Raw genomic sequence first — 25,813 nt, 5'->3', positions numbered from 1 at the left:
AAACTAAACTGGATGACGACGGGGTACTGTTGCGCCAGGGGGCAGATTGCTGCGGCATAGCTAGGCAAGTGTATTTTACATTAACACAATGTATATAGCTGCAACGCCGTGAATTCTTTTTCGTCTATACGATTATAATTCATCAGGCTCATCCAGCACCCTTGAAAACATTCAATGGGACACGAAAAAAAATGTTACAGCCAACCCCTCATGTAATATCCCAACAAGGAAAATTAAGGTATAAATAAACAATAATAAATAAACTGTGTTTAGTCCATGCACTCTGCTATAATTTATCTGACTCGTTCAAAGTTCAGGACCATTTTTACAACGACAAAAAGAACGAACCAGTGCAATGACAAATTCCCATGCGTTTCAATATTATCTCCGCCGCACAGCCCATTGTGCGGATGTGTTCAACATTCTCACACCATGTTGATCACATACATTGATAGGTATTCTTGCCTTTCACGACAACCCTATGGGACGTCCGAATATCGCGACACTCTTGGGAACCTCGAGAAATTTCCAGAATATTCATAGGGCCCCGCAAGCGTATATGAGGCCACCCTTCTAAATACACGCCGCTTGTAACCAATTTGTTTCGCCGCTGAATATGTCGCCTCCTGACCACGATGCCACGCTAGAAAAGCGGATGTACTGGTTATCTGAGAAACTAAATACACAGCCGGAAAATCGAATCTGACTTAAGCACAACACCAACCACACAGGAAAACGGATTAGCCACTTACTGAGTAAAGAGGAAATAGTAATTGATGGATATATAATTTAGCGTTTCGTGATGATAAGAGCCTTGGCTATGTTGAAATCTTTTTGCGGAAAGCGCTGGAAAAAGAATTTGGTGCCGCGATAAATGCGAGGAGACGTTTGAAGAAGCTACAGGGAGAAAAGTTAGAAGGAAGGAGGAAAGGCTATCACCAGTAACATTTTAAGTAAAGCAAAGTGCAATCTGTATTTTTCTCCATTCAAGCCTTATTTTCCGCTTTTCACGATGGCCACAGTGTGCTGCTTCATTGGCAACGACCCTGCAGCGAGGTATCCCTCTTCCGCTATTGCCATAGCCTCCTCCTTTCATAGTAGTCATCATCCTGCTTTATTTGTTTCAAATAGTACAGACCAGGTATGGTCCTAGAAGGACGGTCACAGTCAATGATTTTATTAGAGGAGAAAATACGAACAGATGTAGATAACATTTGGAGAGAAAAACGAAGAGAATCAAAAAGCAAACCAAATAAATAAATAATGGCATCGTAAAACAATACTACGGACTAATGAAATCATACTATAACTCAAATTCTATTAGAACTTGCCGAAAAAAGAAATATGACAAGTTACCGCCATCCATTAGAATACAGTTATGAGAAAGCAGATATTTTTAAATGTATAAAAGGGGCTTAAGGTAGTATCAGTTGGTCTTCAAGAGTGTGCCTGGTCATCCTAGCTCATACAATGAGCTTTGATGCCTTTTTAGTCTCGTATGCAGTGATTGAGCTAGATGAGGTGACTAACTTTCCGTCGAAAGTCTGAAAGGAATATCTTCTATTCTTTCATTTCCACATATGCCGACACTATTCGAATCGCGCTTCCTTTCCTCCCGCACAACGATTTTTGTCTTTTATAATCTCGAATCCAATATTGTCACGAATCCAAATTAAGCTTTTTAGCAGTTTGATAAGCAATATTCTTAGTCTGAGTTGGAGAAATTCTGTTCCGCTATGAAAGCACTTCTTCAAAAGCACAAAAGCCTATGTGCCTGATATGTAATTTGACCATAGTAATTATATTTAGCGTACACCTAATGTATTTATATCAGTCTACTATTGAAATATTAACTTTTTGAAGCTGGTATATAAACGCACAAAGGTGTGTATACCGTGTTGCTGATAAAACAATTATGTGTTTTCGAAGTTGACATGTACGCCCCGATGTTTACAGTATTTGAAAATGACATAAAAAGTCCTATATCGGACATTATTCTTTTCGGGATCAATTTTCTTTAGCACAACACAGTCATCCATAAAAAATATGAAACACGCTTCACATGAATACATTATAAAATATACAGCATAATTTCTATTTTGTAATATAATATTTTATTGCGTTTTTCACACCCTAAACTCAATTATAAAAATACGAAGAGCGGCTCCACGACACTTCCTTTATATCACGCCAGAAGTAACACCAAACAAATTAGAAGAACAGTTCCTATTAGAGGAATACTTGTAGCTAAGACAAGCTTTGATTTATTGAACAATACTAGGAGGATGACTAATATATTATCATAATTATTATTTTGCATGTTAAATATTGCCAAAGTTTCAGGAGAAGCCTAGTGACCGAACATTTAATGACCCTTCTCATTCATACACATATCGAAGTTCATGCAAAATCGATAGCATTTGGGTAACAGTTGATAAGCATATATATGATGTTGCAAGTTTCAGTACTTTACAGCGCATATTTGAGCTTCAGTTTGGCCGCGTTTTGTGAGAGATATGGTACAACTCTTTTACATAAACTAGGACAACACCGTCGTTTCGCCATTCTGCGGTGTTAGACCCGAAGCTAGCGGTAACTGGAAAGGGAACTCAGAAACACAGATATTTGCTGAGCTCAGCGATTTAGGAAATGATTGTCGCTTACTATCGTCAGTTAACAAGGAGGAAGACAACTTCTTCAATCGTCACCATTATATTTAACATGCTGTGCAGTTTGAGAGCAGATTACCTTGCTGGTGAAGTCTAGAACAAAATCACCTGAAAACACGTGTCTTGTGTTTCGCGATATTTAAAGCGTGAGTAGTTGTAGTGCCATGAAGAGTTATTTTCGAGACATTATGATTTATTTCAATAGCGCCTATACCATTGAACATCACTGCTAATAGATATCGTGATGCAATGAGATGAAATGTACTATTTTATTCGGTTAATTTACGTAAATATGATGAGCTCTGCGTTGCGAGAAGGAGACGTCGAATGCCTGTTTCCTGCAGCCTCCAGTTTTAGTGCTTCATTTCAATAATTTAATTTCTACGGTTATAAATGTGTCACGGCTTCGCTCGAAAATGGTTCTCCAAGCTATGAACATATTGATCAGAAGCACAAAATCTATTCCGCAGACTCGTCATCGTTTCAGTACCGTCAAGAACCAAGTCTGTTATGACAATGTTTCGCGGTCAATAAGGAATATTTTAATCTGTTTTGCTTCTAACTGCAGCAAATTTTTTGTGCCTTCCCTCTCATACTACCTCGCTCTCTCCTTTGTGTTCGAAGCCAATCAGCAAACGATACATCATCTCAGGCTTTTCTTTGCCGTCGCACGTTTTCGCATTCCTCTTGCTCGTTAACCCTGCCTCCAGCCAGGTATGGAACTTGCAAATGAATAGAAACTTTTTGTCTGTGGTCAGTGAACCTGGGATGACAGCTTTCTGCAGCGTTTTGGAGCTGTGCACTCTATAATTCATTCACATTCGCAGCAACAATGATCAGTAGACAGACAAGCCGTTAATTTGTTTGTGTTGTCTCCAACGCACAAAATAAAAAAAAAATCTGGATAAAGATAAGGTAAGGTCATTCACATAATTGTATTAGCTCAGTCCTCTTGCGAGTTCCATTAAGAAGAGATTGTCATCAGGCAATGAGAGTATTTTAATTTTCTTCAAGTAAATTCCACACGTTACAAATGGGCTTCAATTTTGTGATGGATGGGAGCATTGATCACCGTTTTTCTTCTTCTCGCCAACGTATTGCTTGTGTGCATTTATAAATAGTAATGCAATATTCATACCTCACCTTTAGAAAAATAATATACAATCAAAAAAAGAGCCATAAAAGTTAAATATATATAGTGGGAGTTCTTTGTGGAAACTGCTACCAGCCCACTACTGAGCAAAGCGGCTAAATCTTCGCAAGGATGAGCTTCACTACCATGATCATATTCTTGAGCCTCTGTGCTTCGCTTTTAGGAGCCCGTCTCACACTCGAAGACGCAAAAGAAGTAAGCATTTATTTGCTTGTGTAATTTTAGACCCTTGTTACCTCAAGTTTAAAATATTTTTACAACAATACATGCCAAAACAAAATATCAACTGAATATACCTGCATACCGTACCCTCCTTAGGAATGATTGTTCTGAGCTACAACTCAGCTTTTATTTTCCGAGTTCTAAAATACTCCGCAAAAATACGGTAAACGCTGACATTTTATACTTATCCCCAGCGCGACACGGTCCTTGGGGTGGCACGAAGCCCCCAGGAAGAGATAACGGGTGAGAAGGGGGTGACAGAGAATCCAGAACTGCCTTTTCTGTGGCTTGTCACTAAATGTCAGCAGAAAGCCTCGTTATATGATGATGAGGTAATTGATCCAAGGCACAGCTGCACGCTACCGTGTGCTAGCAACTGCGGTTTCATATTGTTGGGCTTAGCAATTTACAACTGTAGTGATGAGATTACTTTCTGATTCTGTCAGCTGAGATACCTTCAAAGACTGACCATAGGTGTGAATCGAAATGACGCGCGTGTAGTGCATTCCTTACGAATGTTATTTATAACTTAAAAATTGGTAGCGAGAAGTTTACAGATAAAGATATTTAAATAAAAATAAACGTATGGGCTGCCTTAAAATTCTGGTCTTAACTTTCCGGTCGGCTTTTGATGGTAGTCACTGACCACATGCTTTATGCTGGCTCTCAGCCCTAAAATATTTAAAAGGGTGGCTCTGGTTCAGGAATATATCGACTTAAAAGAACTTCAGTTAAGAAAAACTTGCACATCTGATAAGAAGCACCTGGATGCCGATGCCCTCTCACTTTGCTCCGTTGTCTCCCAATCATGTGTAATTCTCTGATTAATTCCTTCCCGCACGTGCAAAATATTTATCCGACCAGTATGTGCATATCGCGTCGATTATTGGCCGACATTCAGCATGAACTGCCTTCGACTCAGCAAGCGCACTCGTACTGCCGCCCGATAATCGATCGGCTCAACGGTACTTCGCTATCCCCGATTTCTCGACTGCGCCATCAACTTGTCAAATTAAAATATAGTATAGACCGCTTTACTGACATAATAACAACCCCGCCGGCAAACCGTGGATGCCCGCTGTTCCCAGTTCTCTTCGTTGTCAGATCTTGCACGCCTTCCTCGGCAATCCCACCATTGCTCATTTTGGCTACCTTAAGACCTACGATAAAATAAAAAGCCGCTTTATTTTTGGTCCTGTCTCTCAACGAATCCTGCAAGTAGATTACGTCGTGTGTGCCATGTCAACATCGTAAACGGTCGACGTCACCCCCAGCGGGCCAACTTCAACCGCTTTCTTGTTTATTCACACCTTACGAAGTTGTAGGCACTGGTCTATACGGCCTTCTACCACAGAAAGTAAGCTTAAGGTACAGCACATGCCTCACAATTAAGAAACATCATGTCAGGAACCGAGACTGTGTGTAATACCGTGCATCCGAAAAAATTCCGAATAGTGTGAAAAACGTTTCCATGAGATACGGAGTCAACGTTGTTATTTCAGCGCCCACAAAACTGTCTTCCCTGTATGTCTGTATCACTGCAAATAAGGACAAAAAAGATCTGCAACGTGAAGAACCGAACTATGTTCACCAGATGCACAACCGATGTTGTATACTCTTTACACATGCCATGTGGTAAGGCCTACATTGGCCAAAGTGGCCAGTGCATTAATCACCGCTTAAGTCAGCATCGCATAGTTTTTAAGCCGGATTACACAGCCAATCTACCGGAACATTGCAACAGTTGTGATACCTATACCACTCTCTTTAGTAATGTCAACATCATCGGCCATGGGTAAACAAAGATGGATTGAGACATCTTAAAAGCCTTCAAAATCAGGAATTTAGGCACTGAACGCGTAAGTGGCAGGTGCGTCAGGTTTTCTGCAAGAGAATATAATATTATGAATGGGACATAGTTTTGCCACGTGCGAGATAGCAGAACCTGCACAATCATTGAATTGGGTATTTTCTCCTTTGTGGCGTTGATGCTGCCGCACGTGTGCGAACGTGTGCGCCCTGCTCGCTTGGACCATTTCCACGTAGTAAAATTCAGTTGTGTTCCAGCATCGTTCTTGTGCACTCCTTCCTTGTTAAGGCATCTTCTTTTCTCTGTTTTAACTTCAACTATGTACCAACTGGCTGAACAAGCTACGCTTCTAAAATTCAATTACGTGTAATTTGGTTATAGAGTTGGCTAGATCTGAGCTTCTAATTTCATCTCCAGGCACAAGTAACTTGTTTGTCCGGAAATCTCAGTCCATGTCTAGGGCTCAATATATAAGAAGACTTCTTCCGAAAGCGTTAGTATAGTACCATGGTCTTGCTGCTGTAATATCAGAGTTCTGTTTATTCCGACACAGCGTTCGATATTTGGCCGCGCTGACATAAGGACCATGTCATGAGCGCGAGCATATGACTTACAGTAAATTTTCTAAATAGATGAATTTTTGCAATGCGAAACCTCACTTGTGCTAATGAAGGAGAATAATATTAAGGCTATTTAATAAGGCTATTGTAGGATGCTGAGACCACATTTCGTAAATTGTTTAGACATAAATTCTAATAAAGGCGACTGCAGATGCTAAAGAATACAGAAAGTATTAGGTAATCTCAGCTATAGGCTACATTGCCGCTTCCCAAGACCAAATACAGTCTAAAGATATGACGCATGTGTGGCAAGTGAGGATTAGACCTCCTCAGACACAGAGTATGCAAGGGGTTCACGGTTTCCCCTAGTCTTGTTTTTTGGCCACTTTGTAGGTAAATTCTGTTAAAATCAAGCTTCAAATACTGCGGTTCAGTGTATAGGACAGGAAAATCCTTTTTTGAAGCACCTGGATCTCATTAAAGCCATGTTCAAAGCTGTATTCACCTTAGCTGCGTGGAATATATGAAAAGTCGAGGTCCTCTCACAAAATATCGAAATGAAAAAGACATGGTTTGGGGTTTCGTCGAGAAAGGGGTCAATTGACCACAGCTAGTTCTTAAGCAGATCACTCAAGCAGATCCGAAAACTGTTGACGAGGAATTCTGTGTCTGTAGAATGCCTATGAATGAAGTACATGGAGAATATAGGAATCGCAGGGTCTACCTTTTGAAAAGTTGCGTGCTGCCACAGCTTGGCAGTTTCCTATGATTTGGGGATAGGAAAAAAACACCTAGAGGTGGGCGAACGTGTCGACTTCCTCCCTCATTTGTCGGCACTGACGTCTAACGAAACATCTGGATCGACGCAGGGCCGGTATATTTGTGAAACTTTTACCCTCCTACAGGGCAGCTCAATTCGTCTACGTGATTCTAATTCCTCTGTATAGCGGACAAAAATATATATTTTAAGCTACGCTTCCACACATAAAACGTTTTTAGTAACCTGTGTAGGGATGACAGTTGTTTCTGCAGCGTAGCCTATATCATGCGAGAAATTAAAACATATTTACTCGCGGCCCTACTACATTTCACTAACCCCCCTGTGGACTTGCAGCACGGGCGTATGCACTCTGTCGAAGCCGTACTTGAACTGCGCCTGTTAACCGCCTTTTGATGCCAGAACCTCGGCAAGAAATGGTGTACGCCAAAGCTGATTGTTGTTTGGATTCTGGTGTATACCCCATGCATGCGACTAAAAGCGCCTGTGTTTATTTGGCCAGGCAGTAAAACGGAACGCCACCTAACCTCTGTAGTTTAACATTCCCGCACTTCATCATATCTAGCAGATAAATGTAATATGTGTATACATAACAGTTTGCCAGCTATTTATCACATACTGTACCGATGAAACATTTTTAAAAGTGCGTGATTTAAATTTGAAATGACTGTGTATTCTTATGCGTGTTTGCTGACCTGAGGGAAATTAGTTTTGTTAATCTATTACTATCCAATAGTAATTAGAATAATGATGATTTTGTGTGAGAATGACTCTGTAAGTGATGTAAGTGGCCCCCAAATTCTAGTTTATAGTAGGAATTTATAACGACTCAAATTAAAGTTCAAATCTATAGAAAGAAATCTCTCTTTCCTATTGTCACAGCGAATTTTCAACCTGCATTTTCCGGCATGGTACAGGAGGGGCATATAGGTTGAAGTACAAAGTTTATCTTAATATAGTAGAGTGATGTATCACAAGAAAATAACCGTCTCTGTTCGTTTAGCAAAAAACTTTACAGCAATACAAAGAGAATCAAATTCTTATAGAGTGCCCTAAAGCGCCCCAGAAATATTAAGGCAGGTAGAGATTATCAAAGAAAATACCTCGGCTGAAAGGCTGCCGCATGCCTACGAGAACTATGAACCCCGCTTTCGCTGCCCTCAACATAGTAGTCGTAGTAGCATCACTTAATTTAGCCTGCCACACACAGATCCACCATAATGTAGAAACTTGCTCACATCTGTCGGCGCACACCTGCCGATAAGAGTTCGGACATTATAGTTGTCGCATATACGCATCAGTTCTTTCGTGCACTTTCATCAAGTTATCTTGACTGCTATAACTTAAAGCAGAGTAGTTAGGGACACAATGGACCATTATATGATATGATGCGCTTAAATTGCTCTTAATTAGGTATAAACAATATGCTTAAAAATAAGTGAATTATAATTGGCCTGTCATAAAATTGCCCTATCACTTGCTCCCCTACACCATGACATTGTTGTTTAGAAGCAAATATTGAGAGCCTTAGCATTCGTTAGGAAAACCAGCAATTTTCCAGCGCAGGATATAACAACTGAGCTTTTTTTCAAAGTGGTACTGTTCGTTTTGCCATAGTTCTTCCCTACTAATACAAGTCTTGTCGCAGATCGCAAAACTATGCTGGTGATGATCTTTTTTCTAGTTCCTCAGCACCAATGAAAAAATGTGGATGGTGCGACGGAGTTTCATACGCTATGGACCAAGTGGACAAGAGAACTCTTGTGTTAATGTTAAAAAAGTCGATGTTATTGATGGAGACAGATACATATATGACCACCACCATAAGGAGGGACAAACATGGTAAGGGCGTTAATATGTTGCAGAAATAAATGCTTTTACGAAACACCATACAAATTAAAACAGAAACAAAGGAGGACTGTTAAATTGTTGGAATGACATTCTCTGCTAATATATTATTATTTCTGCATCATTTGAATATTTTCTACTCCATGCAAGATTACCAATATTTAGATATGTTTATGCCGTTGAATGTTTCAGTCTTATTCAAGTTCTACATGTTCGAATAAACGAGGAACCGTTTTTCAAAAAAGTGTCGATGCTCGGTTGCACCGCAGTCGAAAGCGCCAAACCATGGTCGTCTTCTGTTTCCTAAATGCAGCTGCACCCAAATTCATCTGAGACATATGTTAAGTCATAGCGTATATATTTAGTTAAAAATTCATGAGGAATTTTCAGTAAATGTATTCCGACAGGCTATAGGGTGCCGTGGCTTTCTGTGACAGAAATCTGAAGTAATACGGGGAAAAAAATCTTTTACCGCACATATACTAAATCGCCATATTTCAGTGACTGTGAATAGAAGACATGCAAAGAGAATGCATACAGGGCTGGGACAATATATATGTTAAATGCGTGTGGAGACTAGGTAGATGTTAGCAGCACATGACCTTTCTGGCGTGCCCTTTGTGGCGTTTTCACCTTAAAACAATTGCGCTGCGGGAGCTTCACTACAGGGAAACGTAAAACCAAAAGGCAAACAAACGCGACTGACAGCCGTTGGAGGCCGTTGGCTCAGTTTGTATTTATCTCGTAACAAGTTGTCTTTATTTCTTACCTCTAGTAGCCAATTAGCCTCAAGAAAGCACATAATGTAGCAGTATTGGTGTCATATGCAGTCTAAGAGTGTTATTGCACTTTTCCCACCCTGATCTTTACATCACGTACTACGCAGCAGTAACGTTCAAAGAGTACCTTCTACATCTGCTGCCGCTGGCATGGTTAGTGCTGGTGAACAATCTCCAAACCAGGGTGCTTAATCTGAACCGGAATCGAATCGAAAATCGGAAACGAACACGAATACTCCCTCGGTACTGGACTCGCTACTGAACTCGAACCGGAACAAATCGGAGTAATCGTTCAGAGTCGATTCACGGTACGGTTCCGACACACTTTTGCTGGCAACATACCTTCATTACATTTCTTTTATTGCGGCTTGTAAAGCTCTCTTCTCACATTTTTCCAAAGCACGGCTGCACACTGCAAAACAACATAACCACATTGCAAAATCATCTCTTGTAAAATGAAGATGACAAGAACAAAAGAAAATATATTGCCACATGCACATCCCCAATCTCTAGTGTCTCTCTGCAGTTTCATCCCAAAGAAGGGTGGCCGCTGCACTCCGCAACGGTGCCGCTACTGCAGGAAGTTGCCTCATTCGAGAGCCTTTTAGGCAATGAAATAGGTTTATATAATTCGACAGATTAGTTATATATTTAGATAAATAAATATATGGCCATGTACAGCGCCAACACAATACCGAATTTGTGAAAAAATGTGACTCAAATCATTGTTTTTCTATCGTTCGACGACCCCGGAAGGATTCACACGGCACGTGAGCAGCAGCAGTATACGCGATGTGACGTCACCTGATTGAATTTTGGTTTGTGACTTCAGAATAATAAGCCAAGGCCGAATGTGGGAAGGCCGCCCCGGGCAGCAATTTACTGATGTTTTTACCAATTTACCAATTTCATTGCTACAATTGTTAATTTTGATCAAAAGCTTTAACCGGAAGAACTTTCTGCGCGCGGAGAGCCGTTTCCAACCTAGACTTTCCCTGATTTGAGAACCCCTGATTTTGTAGTTGTAGATACCCGTGACGAATCTTGAAGTCCGTTTTTGAACACGCTCTAAATTATCTTCAAGGGGCTTTGTGAAGGAGTCCAAGCTACACACCCGTATTGCGACACCAGCCTGATATTAGAGAGGTAAAATGTTTCCTTCGCAGCTTTTGGATCACACATAAAATTTCTTTGAAAAATATGTAACAGGCGACACGCTTTATAGCATGTAGTTTGAATGTAATTTGTCCAGTCCAATGTCGCCGTTAATGAGATGCCCAGATATCTGACTTAGTCCAGACATTGTACCAAAGCATTAATTATAAAGTATGAGCTTGACGACTTTTTCCTTTTGTTCGTGAACTGCACACGAAAATATTTTGCTACATTCAGGTCCATTTTCCATTTAACGCACCAGGAGCAGCTTTTTTCGAGATCAGACTGCAACACGGTCAAATCTGCTGCACACTACACATTGTTATACAGAACACAGTCCTCAGAGTTTAATCTAGCATTCGAAGCAAGGCCTTCATTTAAATCATTGATATTCAAGAGGAAATGATCCTGAAAAGATATCTGAAAAGAGCTCGCATTAAATAAATCGAGCGTTTTAGCTGGTCTAACTCGCTGGTGCTTCCTATATTTTTGATTTCTTCATACAGTTAACTAACAAGTATTTTAAATCAAGCAACGAGGTCTGGGGAAAATTTCAAACAAAGCCTAAATTATTAGACCACACGTACAAATAGTGACAAGTTACGCCACTACCAGCATGCTTTCCATCTTTGGTTACGCCATCCATCTTTGTCTTACTAAGAACGAACGGGGATGTGCGGCTGCATGCATTCTAGAGGTGCGTTGTAGGTCTGTCAGGATCACATTTGTGTTTTCAATACAATAAAGAATAAACTAAACTATAAAGACGCAAAACGAAAATTTGTGTTCAGCATTCGATTTAGGGGGCATCTGTCTCAGAGAGTGAGGGCTGCGAATATGCCTTTTGTTGTGTGTTAGGCTGCCGTTCAAACTTTTTCTAAAACCACAGTTATCTTCCGCATTACGTGTTGAATAGCGTGGCTACGAAAATGTGAATATTTATGATGTTTGGAGCTGGATATCTTACTGCACATAGCCAGGAAAGCGGCAGTACTGAACAGACGGCAGGGACATTTATAGACAACAATTGGCATGTTATGCTCACGAAATAATATAACAGAAGCATTGAAAGCATTTATAGATGTTAAAGTATCAGGAAGTGGAGTGATAAGCATTTTGCATGATGTATTCTTTTTGGCAGAACAGTGCCATCTCAATGCGCACGCACTTATGAGAATCACTACATTTAAGCGTTCTTAGACATCTTGTAGAAGCGTTTATTCAGCAACAACACAGAAACTGTAAGTTCCGGTGCCACTAGAACCAGACGCATATTTGCTAAAAGGGAAACGCATATTGTTATACTCGCACTCAAACTTGTTTTTGGGGTCATCCATAAGGCCAGGGACATTCAGAACAAAAGGACGAAACATATCAAAATGAATCACGTGCAATTGAATTATAAGTAACCGACTTAATTTTTCCTTTGGTATAACAAGAGTCTGAAGCAAATGTCTCAACTATAGCAGAAACTATAGCACTATAGCAGAAGCCTACCAAGATTTCGAGAATGAACCAAACCAATTCGCTAAAAAATAGGTAAGGATTTGTATTCTTCAAGAACTACACACTGCTTAGGCGCACCTGCAGGGACAGTCCCTCTTTGAGATTTGGCAGAAAGTTACTTTCAAACAATCCAGATAGCCATTCGGCGAAGGCAAGAGATTAGATAGGCGCCGGTGAGAGAGGGCAGTTTCTTTTAGCTGTGACATTTTCGTCCTGCATAGAGGTCACTTGCCTGGTACGTGAATTGCATCTGCCTTGCAATGAACGCGGGCTATGCACCAAACATGTGTTTCATATCGCTTTCTCGTGTTCCAATGTACGTGCCCGTCTATGTCATTGGCGTGCAATCTGCCTGAAGCCCATGAATTACTGTAGTGAATTTTGTATCGACGTATAATTACAAATGATATTAATGCAACAAGCACTGATATATAAACTAAATAGAAGGCGAATGAATTCGGCACAAAAGGCACTCTGGAGCAAAAGGAATAATTATAAGAGCTCCCGCACACGCAACAACAAAGCGATCTCAAGTCTGACCGCTTCAAGAGTATATGGCTTAGGGTAGGAAGGTACATGTTTTAAACTGATATAGCGCGTCAGTTTACCTGGCTGCTAATATTTTGAACAAGTATGTTACCTGGGGATAAAGTCGCTTCTTTATATGTTGTGTATACGCTTCCACCTTGTCAGTATAAAGAGAGTTTCTGCTTGACTCTCTCTCAGATCGCGGTTGTGTCATCTAGGCATATGTGGCTAGTTTACGCGAATTGAGAAGAAATGTGGTAAGAGTAAAGATATCTGACAAAACGTTTCAATCCAGTCATAACATAATTGCAAAATACTATGACTACTAAATGGGTTTCATGAAGACATAGCGCAAAAAAGACGGGGACAACTAGCACAGATGTAGACAGGACAGGCACTGTCCTGTCTACATCTGTGTTAGTTGTCCTCGTCTTTTTTGCGCTATGTCTTCAAGAAACCGCTACCAACTAGCCCAAACAAAACATCTGTTGCATGATAAATGGGCTGAGCTGTTCAGAAGAACACCAGCCTAACACTTGCTTCGTGCAGCATCTTTTATCAGTGATTACACATTATTGTGATTTATAAACTGTACCGAGAAGCTTTTCATGCTTTAATATTCCTAGTCTAAAGCCAGAAGCTTGGACCCTCTTTTTCGCTATCTTTTCTTATGCTTGTGCATCAGAATTACCAGTAATAGGGATTTGCTCGCCCACCTCCACTTATATCTGTTACTACTGTAATATGACACGCATTGCCTATTAATGCCTTACTATTATTTGAAGTAAGCACATTCCAGTGACGGTCAATACTTAGGACTCTATGACGCAGCTTTCTGCCAACGCTGTTATAAATTTTGCAAGTATCTGCAAGCAGAACGAGAGAAAGAAGCTTTAGAACTAATGCGTGCAGTAGAGATTGAGCGCCATGTTGCCACATTAACGGCAATGTGGACAGCCAGGTATTAACCCTTCGACTGTCGAATAATCCGAAAAAGAAAACTCGCCTCCAGTGACGAATATGGTTAAACGCTATGCATTTAACGCAGTACCTGTAGGGCAAAAACGCCGCGACGGAATGCGGTCGCAGTACCCGTACGGCAGATAGTTAAAGGGTTAACCGTAGTCCGAGGTGGCCTGGTGTCCGCCCTTCTTCTATAAACGCTACATTACAGTTTCTTGCTTTCGAGTGGAATTGCCTACCCCGTTAAAATTTTACTTTTCCACTTACCATTTTGCCGGCCTTCGATGTTTTCCTCTTTACTTTTTAAGTTACGTGAGAAGGAAGTACTCTTAAATTATTTGTCCAGGAGGTTAATATATGATTCATGGGAAAAGCTCAGCTCATCTGTTATTTTGTTATATTAATGTCATAGTGAAACAAGCGCGGGAAAATGAGACGAACGAAGGACACATTTGTGTTGTGTCTTTCTTCGTTCGTCTCGTTTTCGCGCGCCGTTTTCATTATGAACCAATACCACCTCGCCCAAATTACAGCCTCAATTTTGATTTTCTACAGGATTAATCTGACTATATATGTAACGCCTACAAACGGTAAAGAAGAAAGCGATGAACCAATCATAGACGTAAGCATCCATAAAGGTGAGGAAAATGTATTATTATTCTCCCTCCCACGTCGCCAATTAACGCCCCGCAAATATTGTACATATTCGCCCTTTTAGGGCGAAATTCTCCTCAAACAAATGTATGAGACGCGCTTTCATTTTGGCATGAAGTGAATACGTTGAAAAAGCGTGCCAATTATTATTTTTCACCTTTTATGCGCAGAGAGGTTGATAAAGTTTCTCAGGTATCACCAACGCCGTTTGTCATTGTCACTTTTTACCGGCAGACGAAATTTGAAAATGCGTTTATTGACAAATACAATGTTTAATATAAGACGCAATTCATTTTCTCATATTTGGTGCAGATGCATTTCGGGTGTTTAAAGTGGTTTATTTTCGATTTTGGGAAACTATGCACAGAATTTCTCCGGAGTGCGTACACCACAACCTTAAACACCAGCACGATAATTAAACTGCATGCGTCAACTAGCGGACCAATATTTAGAAGGATGGCTCAAAATATTTTTACGCGTATTAGACACTGGCTTCGGAGAAACAGCAGACAAGTGTTGTTCGATTAAGCAGTTTTCAACTCTCTCCAATTTCAACTTACGACGCCCTTTTAGCCCCTTTTTAATGCACACTGAGTAAGTTTTGCCAAGTTATGAATAAGGATGCATTATTTATTACCTGACGTTTTCACACATTTTTAAGCGAAAGTTTTCGCAAAAACGGGCAGAGTTGTTTTACAGTACTTCGCTCATTCTTCGAAAAATAATGATAGGTCATGAATATTGCATAATTCTTTAGAATTTATTTACCATTTATATGGCATTTTGAGACTCTTAGAGAAGCAGGTGCTGTTGAAAACGTGAACGCTGACGTTAGTGCACTTCATCGCTTATAGTTCTATAATTAGCCTGTATCACTCAATATACAATGTCGCCCGATGTTTGTATTAGAAGTTAGGTAGGATTAGGATATACTTTTGTGCCCCATTTACTGTCTAAAATGCTTTAATTTACTAAGGGTGCTGTTGCCCTGTGCTGGCTACTTTTCGGAACTAAGCAATCGAAAAAGCGAAGAGCAGCATCAAAAGTTTGGGATCAACAATTCCAGAGGAGAACACTGAAATCTTATTTAAGCCTAATCTCCACGTATTTACTAGATATTCCAAGCTTTCGACAGCGTGCCTCAAATTTAATCGCTAGCCTATTGAAGAGATAAAAATTAAACCGCCTCAACATCGTTCAAGGGCACAAAAACTTTGTAGGATGCACAAAAAATTACATATTTATACCTTATGTTTAAATTTGCGAATCGTCTGTTCGCAGTCTGGATACACAAAAGAGGCACAGAAAAGAAATTGTAGTGGTTTGGCATCTACAGACTACTGAGTTTTAGGCAGAACCAAACAGCTCTCATCTAAGCTTACTTTTTATGGCAAGAAAGACTAAAAAGAAAAGGCAGATGTCGCTAGTACCGTTCGAATGCGTCAGCGAGCGTGAGAGGCTAATTTATCTTGGTTTTCTTGAGGCTGTATCCTATGCCATTTTCTTCAATGTTACAGTGAGCGCGTCTGCTTAATATACACTTTGTAAGCTTTACCCAATTGAGCGGGAAAACCTGAAATATTTTTTGTCAGACACAGGCTTGAGCTATGCTTGTGGAGCAACGCCAAATAAAACAGAAAACAGCCAGAGGAGCAACTTTCACTCACTCGACCAGTCACAGAAATTGGTTGTTCTTATTATCTGAGAAAGTTAAAACAGGTAATTAGAAGCACTCTGGACACCACACATATCTAAGAACAAATCATAACCCTGCTCTAAGCAGCGACTGCTACGGCACGGGGAGGTGGCAATCATAGAATCTTAGTGAGCTCGGGGCAGATAGGCATCACTGGAGTCAGAGATGCTATCCCTGCCAATATAAATGCGCTTTTGTATTGAGAGCTTTGTTTAAGTTTTTTTCTGGCGATTACTGACTTTACTGTATTAAATTTTAAAAACCTAACAAGATATGCGTAAAACCGTAAACCGCAGCACAGGTCACAAAATGTGTATTATAATGAATGAAATATATAATAATGAAATATTTTTCCGAGAAACCTCAGCGCAGGGAGAGCATTTACTTCAAATACTGCAATGTGAGGGTGAACTCTCCGTAGGAAATAGAGTATCAAATTCGGCACGGAAAGAATTCATGTTCTGGAATTTCGCTAGTGTACCTTTCATGATTTCAGTTTAAGTCAGCTGACGAATCAGTGTTCTCGGACGCGCTGCTTAATAATTAGGCAACAAAATCTTCAGTGGATGAATCCGCAGCGCAGATTTCCGTAGTTATACTGTTCTTGATACGCTAGCAAAGGCGGCCTCTACTATATTAATGGCTAACGTTTCAGATAATGCGGTAGGTGATATCGATAATAGTCGGTTCACAGGACGAGAAAGGCGCAGCATCTGTCACACTTGTTTCTGTGGACACCTGAACCGCTCCGTAATAGTAGGGAGGAAGGTTGGAGTGAAACTGGAAAGGGAGAAAGAGGAGCCGTAGTGAAGAGCTGCAGAGTAATTTCTACCACCTGGGGATCTTTAACGTGCGCTGACATCGCACAGCACACGGACTTCTTTTCGCCTCCATCGAAGCGCAGCCGCCGAGGTCGGGTTCGAACCCGGAGAGGTGATATTGCTAAATGAACTTTTGTTTTAAACCTTCCTGACACATGATGCGACATTTTCATGAAAGACGTCGAAGCATTTTAAATGGCCGTTCAGATACAGCTTTAGCTGAGAACGATAGTGCGGAGGCATGGTAGAAAAAATATTAAGTTTTTAAGTGATTGGGGGTGGGACTCATACGCAAGCTTGCTCACGCCGAAAAGCGCATTTTCTAATTAGTTGGTTGTCCCTAGCAGCAACCTCCGTTAAAAACATTGTTACATAAGTAAGAACCAAACAGTGTGAGCAAGATTACAGCATCCTGAACTGCCTACATTCCAGCTATTGCCATCTTTGGCACTCCCATTGTTAGGGTTGGGACATTTGCGAACCTAAAACGTATTTGCAGAATAATCACGATGCTCATGCAAGCCCCTGAAGTTTTAAACGCGGATTTGTGGTTCCGGTAAAAGGCTGTTGTATTACGTACAGTCATCAGTAAAAATATTTCGGAGTGTGTGACTGTACTTTTAACGTGGCCTTATTAATCGGCCCATGAACACTTTATTTATGAATAGCATATCGCCGTTTCGCTTCCAGATACAGCACAGAAGCCCTACACAATGCGCTACTGGGATCCGAATACTCATTGTGCCATTTTAACATTTACGTATGAGGAAGGTGAGTAATCAATTTCAAACAGTCAGATATGTATCACAAAAGATATCTTCAGAAATACTATCAGCGGTCGAATCTAATGAAAATATATATATTTTCTTCTCGGCTACTCCTAGAAGTACCGGGCCGAAATTAATGAAAAGTATACATCCACTACATACCTGGCTCCTATTGAAAAATATAAGGAATCTTACTTATGTTCCCTTTTCCATAAAAACATTTCCTTTGTATGCTGTCACCTGGTAGTCAACGGGAAAGTTATTTGTCCTTCATTCTGTAATGATGCAACTGAATTATAAAATTATGTACTACTGTTATGTATTTGCCCTTATTATTATGATTTAGACTATAATATATATTTGCGTGACCGAAAAGATTCAAGACACGTGTATGAACCCGGCTAGAAAAATAAACATTTTATGCAATATTTGCATGTGGAACGAATGATTTGTCACAGGGAACAAGTTGACATTTGGGAGGACGTAACGCCTGTTCCCTAAATGATGCGGGCATATTTTACAAGGAGAATCTCGGCCAGATAAAACGCCCTTATTATAACTTATGCTTCTTTCTTATTTGAAAAGGGACTAATGTAGACAACCTTGCTTTTTCGTATTAAGTGGATGGACACTCCGGTCAATTTTCTTAGCAACTATGCTCCCTGAATATTGATTCAATTGAGTAATTTATTACGGAATAACAGGGAAATTTCTATGGCGTCACTAAAATTCGTCAGATGTCGCAACGCGGCTAAAAGCCGAAGAGTACGTAATGATAGTAACTGTAACTGCGCTGACTAGCTACCAACGACATTATGCACGTAATGCCACGTTATTCTTCTCGAAAGCGATCAATATCGCATTCTTTATTAATTTTAAACACATATTTAAAAGCTATATTATACATAAAATGTATACTCTTCGACATGTGTTAGGCGGCATGCCACTTTTGCGATTACATTTTTTTTTGTATTTTGGTGGCTACTTTTTATTTTGACATTTTTAACAGTTCTTTAATGCATACATTCCGGTTTGATTTGTTTGTTTACGTGCTTACAATTAGAAATTGAAGGACGAAGCTGTTTCATTAGGCCAAACAAAGTTCATGAAGATCATTATCACAACGCAGAACAGAGACAAACTACAGAGGCAGGAAATGAGAAGAGGAAGTTAGCATATGAAAAGAGACATGATAGGAAGCAAAATCCAACTTCAAGCAGATTCTGTTATTAGTTAAAGATTTAGCACTAAGTTTAAAATATAATTAAAAGGTATGTGCCATCAGGTAAACAGGCTGATGTCCACAAGCTTGACCACAAATTTTGCCTATGGGTTCGTTTTAATTGGAAGACTATGATACTTGGTTGCACCTGCTCAGTCAGCATCTCGTAACACGAAATATTTAATTATTTTTAAAATGCCTCTGTGCATAATTAACTATTATAAAAAGATATTTCTTGTGAATATTCGCAGTTGTCGTTGCATTGTTTACATCGTCTGTTTCTGGCAGCAAGAATAAAATTGCTAAAAACAACCAATCACTTAATAACATCATAGGCATAGTCATCTCTGCGAGCGATAGATGATCATTTTATGCAGGAAATAACTACCGTTTACTCGCACGTTATCAAATATTTTTATTGTTGAACACGTGTGCCGATAGATACAGTAAAATAATTTCATGATATTGTGAGCCTTCTGTGGACGTTCTTTAATTTGTACATGCCATGATCTACCTCTTTCATTTCTACATACCATCATCATCGTCCCGTGGCGCGGGATCCTGCGCGCGCCAGACACGGCATCCCTTGCCTTGCCGTTTCCACCTTGCCGTCTCAACCTGGCCTTCTTCCACAATATTCTTATGTAGGCTTAAGCGCAACATTAATATAGCATACAAGCAGAGTCACACTAGTCAGGTTTTGTGACTGATCATTCAGTTTATAGATAGCCCTCAGAAAGTTTGCTGGCTCGCCAATTATATTGACCCTTTTATGTCTTACCCACACTTTCATATCAAATAGCTTAATAAATATTTTGAAGCCATGAAATATATAAAATAGCTTAATAAATATTTTGAAGCCATGAGATCCTTTTTTAGAAAATTATTCTCATTTTGCCTTCAGCATAGCATACTAATAAATGAAGAGTGACATATGATTTAGCACGGTTGGGCCTAATCTGAATTTATTCCGTAGCACACATTTATAAGCACACGGTGGTAACGCAAGACATGTGAAAGACAACATGAGATAAATATGATGATCTGCTTTACTCAAGCCGTAAAAACGGGCATTAATGGCCTAGTTGTAGCGTGGATAACTCGGGATCAGAAGCTCTTGGGGGGTAGAAGTCCTTTTACAAAATGCTGTCAACGTTAGGGACACCTTTTGATTCGGCCATGAAAAAGTGGCGTTCTGTTATCACACAAACCACTGACGACTCAGTACCCGGTACAGTCATCTGCCACTACTACCTGTCAGAGGCATCACTGTAAGCAGGTGCGAACAAAAACGGGCCAAATGTAGGGGTAAGTCTTAAAGCTAACGCTTTAATATAATTGCTCTAAATAAGACGACTTGCTATATAGCTGGTGTCTTTAGGTACCACCTATCCAACGTTTTAGCCCGTGTATACAATGAAAATGAATGATAGCAGTATTATTATACCTGAATCTTTGGTGAGATCGTGGAAGACACTGTGAGCCATGTTCATTAAATAGCGGCGCAAAATACGTGCACAATTAGCCATCATTTCATGGGCGTAAAACACCACCAGCAGTGTCTAAAGGGCACTCTTCGAAATTATAAAATATTTCAGGGAATGATGCGGTGTAGTGTGCTCGCAATCTGCACACGAACCAATAATTGAGTTCTTCACTCTCAGTTACGATAATTTTCGACATGCGGCCCTGATGTATTTTATTCCTCGCATGACGAAGCTAACGATGAAGAAATTATTTTTCGGCACCTGGACTAGCAGGAACGCTTCACCATTTCATCAAAAAAATTTTGAATTCCACGTTCGGGTAGTCGCCTTAATTAGACGAGGCTGGGAATGGTTTGAAGTGAAGCAGCGTCACTATCTGAGGCAGGGCGCGGCATTGCATAGCTCGCTCAATCCACTGAATTGCATAGAGGACAAAGATATAAAAACTCCCGGGCTTGGAAGCGAAGAGAATGCTGAGAAGGCAGCCTGAAGCACTGAATCGCTCAAGCTGCAGCGCTTCAGTGCTTCCTTTGACATGTCCCAGCCTTTTTATGGGATGCGTCTCGGCCGTATCTCACGACATTGACATTGGTACGCACGCTTCCTTGCTCCAGCGACCATATCGCGTGCCACCCACCGAGAGCCGCATATTCATTGAATATGTACCAATATGCTTCAAGGGGTAATCATAAAAACATCTCATAGCCCTTTTGCGACTCCCCTCGTTCTGGTGACAAAAAAAAGGTACCACCCTTTTTCACAACATTAACAACATCATCAGCGAGGATGTTTATCCACTTCTAAGGACGGATGACACGATAGACCATTTGCAGGGACCGGAGTTCTTTTCGTCACTAGACTTACGCTCCGGCTATTGGCAAGTACCAATGGCTTCCGCTGACCACCCCAAAAACATCTTCGTCAACCCGAGCGTCTTGAATAAATTCAGCGTCATGCCTTCGATCTTTACAATGCCCCTATCACCACCACATAATAATGAATAATGTACTGAGCGGGCGCAGATGGGAAACGTGCCTGCCATCTTCATAACATTGACGTTTTCTAGGAAGATTTTCCTTTTCACCTCCTGCACCTTCAACGCGTACTCGCCTGCCTCAGTGAAGCCTGTCTTAAAATCAACCTGACAAAAATGTTACTTTGCCATTACCAAACTGACGATATTTGGCCTTTTTATCTCCAATACTGGCGTTATACCGGACCCTAGCAAACTTCGTGCCATTGCAGACATCCCCAAGCCGACCACTTTGAAAGCGCGTCAAAGTTTTATCTGTTTGTGCTCATATTTACGCCCTTTTATCCGAACTTTTGCCGGTATATTCGCGTCTTTAACGCCACTTCTTGCCGGCAGTCCGTATCTCTCATCTTAGTCACAAGCCTCTGATGGTGCGTTCAATGCATTGCGCCGAATACTGTCCTCTCCCCCTTTACTCGGCCATTTTTACCCTTCCGGCTCGACCGAAATAAACACTGATGCAAGAGGCGTTGGTCTGAACATGTTCTGGCGCAACGCAAATCTTGCTATTGAAGCGGAATCGAACTATTATTGGACTGAAACAGTGTCTTTGGCCATCATCAGGGAAATTACACAAGTTTCATCCTTAAATTCGCGGTCGCCTATTCTTGGTAGGTACAGAACTCCACGCACTCTGTTGGCTGTCCTCCCTCAAAGATGCCTCTGGCACCCTTGCATCGCTTCCAAAAAATTCGGTGGCTGCCTTCGTCTGCGCCATTTAACATTTCCGCATCCTATCTGAGCAGGTCAAGGATCCTTTCTTAACTCATTATTCCTGTCAAGGCTCGCAGCGACTTCAACGTCCTGTGCACTTCGTCGTCAAGCCTCCCATTTCGCCATTCGTCATGAGCGTTTATACCGCCGCAATTGCAATCTACAGGGCGAAAGTGACTGCTCGTGATTCTCCGACACCTCAGTGCTGCAAATCTGCTCTTCTTTCACCGCAGATGCCCAATTCAGCTCCGCAAGTGTACTGAAAACGTATACCCGACTGCGTATGCAATATTACTGGCGCGGCATGTACTGCGTCATTCGTCAGCACATCCGATTCTGTACCACCTGCCAACGTCAGAAGAACCCATCCACCGGCCCGCCGCTCCGTTGCAGCCATTGCTTCGCCCCATCTGGGATTGAAGACAATGCCGCGATGAATAGCATCTCTTATGCGCACAACAGTTGCTTTGCACTGTTGGTTTAATTTTCCTACATCAGTTAACATGTTACTTTACCACTCTTTGTTCTCTTCCATAGCCAACTACGGATGTATGGTGTGGGCAACAACAACAGCTGAAAATATTAACAAACTCACTGTCTTACAAAAGCGCATTATACGCATTGCATGTAAAGTGCCGTATTTCTGCCACACTGCAAGCCTTTTCCATCAACACAACGTTATACAAATGAAGTCCATGTATCACTATAGGCTGTGCTATAGATATAAACTCGCCATAATGAAAAAGGATGACTTCTTACTTACACTTGCTGGGTTAGAGCAAAGCAGAACTGTGTATGATACCCGCGCAGCAGAACCTTGGCATGTTAAGAAATGCCGCACAAACTACGGCAAACAGATGTTGCAGCATACCCTACCTACCCTTCTGAACAAGTTGTACTGCTCCGAAAATATATATTTAACCAATATTTCTTTGAAAGAATTGCCCCAAATGTTCATGTAGTTTTGTACTGTACAAGTACAATGCACTGTGTACTAAAAGTACGTCTCTTTCTTTGTACCGACGATGTTTTTTTTTTCCTCACATCTTGTTTGATGTATTGTACTCCGCCGCCGTCAATGCTGCTCTGTAAGAGGAAGCCAGGACCTCTCAAGCTGTCTATACAGCTTTTTCCCTGGCTGTCCTCGCAACACCAGTTGCGAAAATAAACCTTCAACCTTCAACCTAGCTTCTGAAAGCAAGTTTCTAAATTTTTCTCTGGCGCAATCTCTATAGGCCTCGCCTCTTCTAAGAAATTAGAAGATGCGTTTAAGCTCAGAATCTATATAAATGCATTATAGCTGACATTGTGTTTTGTACAAATCAACATAGCCCCAGATAAATGTAATACTCTATAGATAACTTCAATCCTCATTACAGCTTTTATTTGAAGTGTATCGTCATTCTCCTACGAATTTTATTACCCCCAAAGTGCGTCTGATAGGGGGACAAATATCTTCGTATCACATAGCAATATGTGTTTTTTACTGATGGCTTTATTGCTATGAGAACAGGCGCTATACAAATCTGGCCGTCGTAAACGTAAATTATAATCTGCCATACTATTTTTCAAACCATGAACGGATGCCAATTCGTTTAGGTATGAATTTTCCTGCTTTTCATTTTATTATTATAATCTGCTATACTATTTTTCAAACCATAAACTGATGCCAATTCATTTAGGTATGATTTTTCCTGCTTTTCAATTTCAGATGGAAAAACACATTGTGAAATGTACCAGTGGGAGAGCGACATGAAACAAAATGGCCCACCTGCTTCATGCAACCTAGAGTTTGACAGCCTTTGTTCAAGTGAAAAACATCAAGTCAACAAGAATTGCAATAGTTGACGCAAGTTTTGGAAGTGGCAAACATAGTTTACGACGAAATATCAATACTTTCCCACATGGTTTTCTACTTAGCTTGTAGATTGTAAGCGTAAATATTAAAAGGCCTTGTCGCATCCTAATCACAATATCCTGTTACCTTTGCTGCAAAGAGAAGCAAAATTACTTCTGGCTGTGCTCGAAATCCAGATATCACAGCACAATTCTTTGACACAAAGACTTCAATTTACTCGAAATTAAGCATGTTCCAACTTCTTACTCTCTGAGGCAAGCCTTCAAAACTGCCAAAAGCAGCTTTTGATGCGTTTTATATATTTCCTTTGAGGACAATTATTACATTGCGGTAATTCTTCACGACTCTTTGACCTTCATGCAAGGTATTCCATTTGGTTTCGGACCATGAGCTCGAAATATTAAAGGAACATGCGTTAGTGATATTTTATTTCAGTTAGGAAACTGTCGTAAGGAGCTAAGACAATTTATAACAAATTAGTTTAAAAATTAGAGATACTTTTTACTGATATTCTAATAAGGCACTTACATTTTGCAGAAGGGGCATCCTAATATTCTGAAATTCTTTCGATTAAAGTTTATAATAAATACAATGATGATGCAATCGCTGCGGAATATACCGTATATTGCAGCTTTCATTTTCAGGAATGACTGTTTACAATATGCATGTGGCACTGCCACAATATCCCGTTGATGGAATAGGAATAAAAAAACCGCCATCGTGGCAGGCTTGGAAATAAAAAGCTTCATTCAGAGCTACAAAGCGAGATGTGTTTTTCTCTTTCATTGACTGGTGTCGTACATGAAGTGAGGATTGCTTTGCAGCCAAAAGTACCGCAGAAGCCACACAGGCAGCAGAGTTGCCTCTCTCGTAGGAGGTTGCTAAGGTGGATGGGTGGGATTATTTTAGTGTGAGTGCCTGGACCAGCGCAGTGTTTTTCACTATACGAGGTATGAAGACTGAACATCTAGAGTGAAAACCCTAACCGTTCGCAGAAGTACGGAATGTGACAACAGTAGATCAATTTCTAGTTTACACGGAGGTTATATGCGCCTATAAAAGGCTGACGGGGTCCTGGTACCAATACGAATTCGCGGACGCAAACTTGCACGTTGCTACTTACTTATTTATTCATGAAAATTTCAAAACTGTGCGTCTCGTGTACCACTCATACTCATAAGTTTACAGTCATAATCTGCAATATTATGTGAAAGACTGCCCGGATTTAAAACAAGGCGTCGCTCTTTAACCAAGTGGTCCCAACGTGCATGCGTGACGCGATCGAAATTTGTCAGGGCCCGAGGCTTTCTAAGGATTAGTATGTTATCATCAGTTCAATTTTAAAGAACTTTTGCCAACTTACCCATGTCCTATGGATTTGTGGGGCTACACTACACGCCGATCAATCAGTTTCCTGTGATGGTATTTGGCAACAACAGCGAGCAGAGATATATCCGTAACCTTGCACTAACAACACTAGAACTGACGTTCGACGTTCTGGAGAACGAGGCTCTTACGCCTGTTGCGGCAAGAAGGGAGTTTATCACTCAGCAGGGACGAGAGGCATGTAAATTCGGAATTTGTTATTCA

At 40.7% G+C, this 25,813-nt stretch overlaps 1 protein-coding gene across 1 annotated transcript; it reads left to right on the top strand.

Moving 5' to 3' along the window:
- Positions 1 to 8,890: 8,890 nt before the first annotated feature.
- LOC146181565 (uncharacterized) lies at positions 8,891 to 24,322 on the top strand. Its single transcript, XM_084577901.1, has 4 exons — positions 8,891 to 9,034; positions 14,527 to 14,609; positions 17,833 to 17,913; positions 24,077 to 24,322. Exons 1-4 carry the CDS (start codon positions 8,898 to 8,900, stop codon positions 24,211 to 24,213), a joined length of 438 nt encoding a protein of 145 aa, XP_084434027.1. The 5' UTR covers positions 8,891 to 8,897; the 3' UTR covers positions 24,214 to 24,322.
- The last annotated feature ends 1,491 nt before the right edge of the window (positions 24,323 to 25,813 follow it).

The sequence above is a fragment of the Amblyomma maculatum genome, chromosome 8 (assembly GCF_055883805.1).
Source record: "Amblyomma maculatum isolate TAMU_Amacu chromosome 8, ASM5588380v1, whole genome shotgun sequence".
Classification (NCBI taxonomy): Eukaryota; Metazoa; Arthropoda; class Arachnida; order Ixodida; family Ixodidae; genus Amblyomma; species Amblyomma maculatum.
This window is presented reverse-complemented; position numbering and strand designations above follow the sequence as displayed.